Raw genomic sequence first — 6,197 nt, forward strand, 5'->3', positions numbered from 1 at the left:
GAGAACAGGGTATAGAGGGTGCAGAGCTCACAGAGGTGGGCACATGACTCTGCTTTGTAGACTCTACAGCAACGTCATGAAATGTGCCACTGTTCCCATACACAGTGCTGGCTTGTCCTCCACAAGCCTCTCTGCAGGAGTGCATAGTGCCACTTACCATCTCTGGGAACTGCCCCTGTCCCTTGTCTCTGTAGGGCCAGGTTAATCTGCTCCGCAGGGCATCTCCCAGACATTCTCTGTCCTCCCACAGACCTGAGAGTGCAGAAGATGCATCTGGCCTTCCACCTGCTCCTCCTTCTGGTTGCTCCACTGGCCGTTTCCCAGGGTCAGTCCCATCCTGGGCACAAGGAAGGAAATCTCACTAACAGCTCCCATCAAGAGACTCTGGGCCCAGGTGAGGGCTCCCCCAGCCTCAGGATCGTCCCCAGCAATACAGACTTTGCCCTCCACCTCTACCATCTGATGGCCTTTGAGTCCCCCAGCAAGAACATCTTCTTCTCCCCACTGAGCATCTCTGCCGCCCTGGCCATGCTCTCCCTGGGGGCCCGTGCACACACCCGGACCCAGATCCTCCAGGGCCTGGGCTTCAACCTCACAGAGATGGCTGAGTCTGACATCCACCTGGGCTTCCGGCATCTCCTGCGCACTCTCAGTCTTGCTACTGACACTCTGGAGATACACATGGGCAGTGCCTTGTTTCTGAGCAGGGGGGTGCAGCTCCTTCCAAAATTCCTTAATGATACCATGGCCTTTTATGAGTCCCAAGTCTTCCACACAAACTTCCATGACTCAGAAGGTGCAGCTCAGCTTATCAATAACCATGTCATGAAGGAAACGCAAGGAAAGATTGTGAATTTGGCCAGTAAGCTCAGCAAGGACACCATACTGGTGCTGGTGAATTTCATCTACTTCAAAGGTAAGAGACAACTCGTGAGTGGATTCTAAATTCTTCCCCTTTGCCCCATCATTTATTGTCTGATAAAATATTAAAAATAGGATATGGATGGTTTGGATCTGATAAGGTCTAGAAACCTTCAGAAGATTTAATGTTAGAGCAACATGTATTTGTGATTGTGTAGGATTGAGGTATTCATACCTTCATATGTTTGGAAGGGAGAGAAAGAAAGGAAGGAAAGAAGTGAGGGAGGAAAGGAAGAAAGGAAGGGAAGAAGGAGGGAAGGAAGAAGGAAACATTAGTGTGGGCTTTGTAGTCAGGAGGACACCATTGTAGTCGCAGGTCCCACACTTCTAGCTGGTCTAATACTTCTGGCAATGCCCAGCCTCCTGGAGACTCCAGTCCAATCACCCTATCAACCACTACCTCACTGGACATACCCTCTTGTTCTCAGTCCCCTCCTACTGCAGCATAGACTTAGTTGACTATGTTTATAATCATTTCCTCTCAAGCACATTAAGCTTCCTTGGGTTTCTCTCCTGTTAAATTTATCTGTCAAAACTTCAGATATGCTGAAACTTAATCATCTAGTTTATCTACAGGTGCACCAAAAACTGAGTGTGTTTGGAGATAAAAAGCCAAATGTGCTGGCAGTTCTCACTTGAAATGAACTAATGACCTAGTTCATCTATATCTATGTCCAGGAGGTGAATGTGGTTGGAGAAAAAGACCTTAGTGTGAAGATGGTCTCACGTGCAATTCATGGATATGAATCTTCAAAGATCATTCCACACTGTCCACTAATCCTACTTGCATGTCTCCAGAGTCTTCATTCTACACTCTCCAGAACCACTATTGACAGTGTCTTCTTTCTCAATCCCCTTTCCCACTCCTCACGTTGGCTTGATAAACTTACTTCATACATCATTGAGCAAACAGTCAATGAATCAACATGTCTCTCATCTTCTGGTCTGCAAATCAACTCACCTCTCAGCATTTGGACCTATAAACTCAGCTCAGTCCCTCTTATAAAGGAAGAAATGACCCATGTTCTATCGAAGGCTGTCTCCCTTCTAACACTCTGCCATCCCCTCTCTCTTCTCAAGGTTGCTGGCCCAACAATGATCCCCTTTCCAGCATCATCCTTCTCACTCTGTGGTAGCGATCCTATTCACCTATGAGCAAGCATCCTCTGGTATCTCCATTTAAAATTAGATGAGCCCTAAGGTATCCAATCCACAGGTATATCAGGTGTGAAAGGAACTGAGTGGTGCACATTGATGGGATGGTAACACTGAGACCCGGAATAGACTTTGGATGACTCAGAACACCAGGAGTCATTCCCTGGTTGGGGATTGGCTTCATGGTCTTCAAAGACACTCTACCTTCTTTCACGCTTCCCTCAGCTCTGTGGGAGAAACCATTCAGTCGATCCAAGACTACTCTCCAAGACTTCTATGTAGATGAGAACACAATTGTCCAGGTGCCCATGATGGGGCAGGATGGCCAGTACCACTGGTACCTTCACGACAGATACTTGCCCTGCTCAGTGCTGCGGATGAACTATGATGGGGACGTGATGGCATTGTTCATTCTTCCAGACCGTGGGAAGATGAAGCAAGTGGAAGAGGTTTTGACTCCAGAGATGTTAGTAAGGTGGAACAACTTGCTTCAGAAGAGGTAATCATAGCACCTGTGGTCCCCACTCCTGTTCAAATGCACCCTTCCAGTGAAAGCCACTGCACAAAATACAGAGTGATTGCCCAGGTATGAAAGAATTCTCACCTGCTCCAATATTTTCTGTGGGAGTTTTTAAGTAAAGAACTCCCCTATTGCACTCAAATAGGAATCTAGTTTCCCAGATACGAGTTCTCCCTCATCAGTGAAAAAAGAAGCAGACTAGGGCTAGACCTTGGTCCTCCACTGCTCACACCCGAGTTAAATGATGCTGCCTCTCTGAGGGTCTCCCTCTGGACCACACCTGGGGAAACTCATGGCTGACTGAGGTACCTTAGCAAACTCCATCGACACACCCAAGGAGGTGGCAAAGAAGCTTGGCATCACCCTAGGGCTGTGAGTGGAAAAAGCATCTCCAACCACCTATTAAAAAAAATGATCCCAGCCCCAGGTCACATGTGAACAGTGAATCCACACTATTCTCGGGGTAGAGGGAGTTCAAGGCTGAGAAGTCACCTGATCCAAGGGCACCAACAGAGGCAAATGAGAAGTGGTCACAGAGGGAGACTCTGATCCCTGGGTGCACAGGGCACTATCCCAGAAACACCATCTAGTGAGGATGAGCTCACAAGGGAAGCAGAGAACACAGACAGCAGGCCCGGGGGCTGAGAAGCCTGGGCTTGAGCCACTGTGAGCCCTCATGTGAGGGGGTGGCATGAGCAATGGTGTTTGTGGGACATAACTCAGGTGCAGCAGAGTCAGCAGAGAGGCAGTCAGGGGGAGCAGCCCCCACTGGGATCCCCAGCTTGTCCGTGAAGTCAATGTCTTAATTCAGTGCACCTTGCAGGGTCTATTTCTATAAGAAGCTGGAGCTGCACCTACCCAAGTTCTCCATGTCTGGGTCCTATGAGCTGGGTCAGATTCTGCCCAAGCTGGGCTTCACCGAGCTGCTCTCAGAGCGGGCCAACTTCTCCGGCATCACCGAAACGCTGAACCTAAAGATGTCCAAAGTAAGTCATCCACGGTCAGTGGCTCTTTGATCCTTGGAGGCCGCAGTGGGGATTTGGGCCCCTCGGGAGTTGCTGGATGATGGGTGCTCTTCCACCACCATGTGGAAGCTCAGTCCCTGAGTATGTTCCACCGGCCACAGGCCCAAGCTGGACATGGTGCTGAGTGCTGGAGACCCAGTGGCCAACCAGTTCCTGTCCTCCAGTCTCTCCCAGTCAAATTGGAGAACAGAATTTTCATAGGTGGTGGCAACAGTGAGAGAGTGATGAATGCAGGGCGAGAATCAGGGGACACTCCCAGGTTTGGGTGTCTATCAGAGAAGACTTCTTAGAGAAAGGGACCTATGACTGTAGTAAGAAATCTTGGGCCTGAGAGTGTGCAGCCTGGTTCTGGCTCTTCTGTCATGAGGATGTTCCTTAATCTCTGGATTTATTTTCCTTGTAAGATAAAATAAGATGACAATACAGAGCAGTAGGCATGCAGTACATGCTCAACCAATAGTAGCAATGGTGGTTGTCTCTCATAAGAGGTCATCCCACACAACACTGCCCGCCCCCAGTCCCAGTGCAGGAAGCCTTGCTGTGATTTCCCCAGTAAGTGGTTTTGGGCTGGGAAGGGCAGTATTGAGCTCCAGAACTTTTGGTTCCTCTCAGTCTTCCCCAGGCCCCACTCATGTCCTCTTGGTGCTAACACCTACGATTTCCATCCCAGAGTTTCCACAAGGCCATTCTGGAAGTGGACGAGATCGGCACCAAGGCGGCAGCTGTCACAAACTTCTCGATCATCTTTAAAAGTGCCCGGAGGAATCTCCATGTGCTGAGGTTCAACCGGCCCTTCCTCGTGGTGATCTTTTCCACCAAAACTCAGAGCATCCTCTTTCTGGGCAAGGTGGTCAACCCAACGAAATCATAGCCCCTGTGGCCCAAGGTTGGACCAGGCCATGGCCTAGGGGCTGGCTGTGATGAGGATGAATGGAACAGTCCTGGGCAGAAGCCCTTGGGGAGGGAGAGAGGTGTGAGGGTCACAAGACAGGCCTGGATGGAAACCCAGCTCCAGAAGGCTGTGATCCCGGGCAAGTCATCACACCTGTGAGCGTGTCTCCCTCTGTGGGCAGTGGGAGAGATGCTTACTGGGTGTTTGTATGCAATAAACAGAAGGATGGATAAGAGGATTCTGGTTTAAGTCCCCTTTCCTGACCTGAAAGGACCTGAAAGGAGCTCTGGTGGTATAGTGGTTAAGGCATTTGGCTGCTAAACGAAAGGCTGGTGGTTCTAACCCACCAGCCACTCTGCAGAAGAAAGATGAGGCCATCTGCTTCTGTAAAGATTTACGGCCTTGGAAACCCAATGGGGGTCGCTATGAGTCAGAATCAACTTGATGGCAGTGAGTGAGTATTCTTGACCTGAGTATTTGGCCCCAGATGCATAGGTGTGGGGAGCCACTGGGTGTCTGCCCCAGGGACCGTGCTTATCTGAAGTCTATGTGGAAGGTGAGGTCTGGCTGTTGCCATAACTAGGGTTGGATTACCCAGTAAGCAAGGTAAGCACGGACTTACTTGTGCTTACTTAGTAATCTATCGTGAACAATTGCACTTTTTTTTTACATCAAAGATTCTGCTTCTAGGCTGGCATCTTTCTCTCTCCCAGCCCCACAGCACCTTCTTGTAGACTCAAAGCCTCTTCTCAAATTTGCAGTCCCTGACAGGGATGGGGTACCCAGTAAGCAAGGTAAGCATGGGCTGATTTGTGCTTACTTACTAATCTACTGTGAACAGTTTCACACATTTTCCCCATCATGTGGTGAAACCCATGTGAAATTGTTCACTACAGATTAGTAAGTAAGCACATGTCAGCCTGTGCCTACCTTGCTTACTGGGTATCCACCTCAGTGTCTGTACCAGTGCAGGTGGGGTGGTTGGTGCCTTGTTCCAGAACAGGGCCTAAGGAGGCCTTGGCAGGAAAAGCATCCCAGGTGCCACCACAGGGCTCAGTGAGGCGGGCAGCAGGCCAGGGCAACACCGGCATGGCCCAGCTGGGCCCACGGAGGGTCTCTCCCCAGGTGGGTGACTGCTCTGGTCCTGCCACAGCAAAGAAAGCCTGCGTGGCAGCCGGAGGCTGTGCTCACAACATGCGCTGCAGCTGCTTTCTCTGGTTCAAGTTCTCCCATAGTAGGCACTCAGTAACTGTAAGGCCCTCTTCCTGGGTCTCTGGGGTTTGCCCCACAGTCCTGACATATGGCCTCCATTTCCCCAGATGGGTAATATAAGGTTGTCCACAGGGTTTCTTGAACAATTCCATCTCAGACCATCTTGAGTATGAGGGATGAATTCTCTCAGCAGGGTCTGCTCGGCCCACAGGGACCCCACTCCACGCAGAGTCCTTCCCACCTGGGAGAATAAAACACTGCCCTCGACCATGGAAGGAGGCAAGCTCTGACCCTGGCTTTGTAGGTCCTAACCCTCAGGAACTTCCTGTGTGAGTCCTTTGGGGGTTCTGGGTGGTCAGGGAGCCTTCAGGAGGCAGCATGGCCTCCAGGCATTGACTGAGGACATGGAGTTCCCCAGGACAGTTTGAGGTGGGGCAGCCCAGCCAGGAGAGAACCCCTTCCTTTTCCTGGG

General features: G+C 50.4%; 1 protein-coding gene across 1 annotated transcript; it reads left to right on the top strand.

Annotated features, from left to right (window-relative positions):
* Positions 1 to 258: 258 nt before the first annotated feature.
* Positions 259 to 4,492, top strand: SERPINA4 (serpin family A member 4). The gene is made up of 4 exons (XM_007944549.1): positions 259 to 916; positions 2,302 to 2,575; positions 3,420 to 3,582; positions 4,292 to 4,492. The coding sequence occupies exons 1-4, from the start codon at positions 268 to 270 to the stop codon at positions 4,490 to 4,492; spliced, it is 1,287 nt and encodes a 428-aa protein (XP_007942740.1). The 5' UTR covers positions 259 to 267.
* The last annotated feature ends 1,705 nt before the right edge of the window (positions 4,493 to 6,197 follow it).

This window comes from Orycteropus afer, unplaced genomic scaffold (genome assembly GCF_000298275.1).
Source record: "Orycteropus afer afer isolate SDZICR_OR568_19922 unplaced genomic scaffold, OryAfe1.0 scaffold00127, whole genome shotgun sequence".
NCBI classification, from domain to species: Eukaryota; Metazoa; Chordata; class Mammalia; order Tubulidentata; family Orycteropodidae; genus Orycteropus; species Orycteropus afer.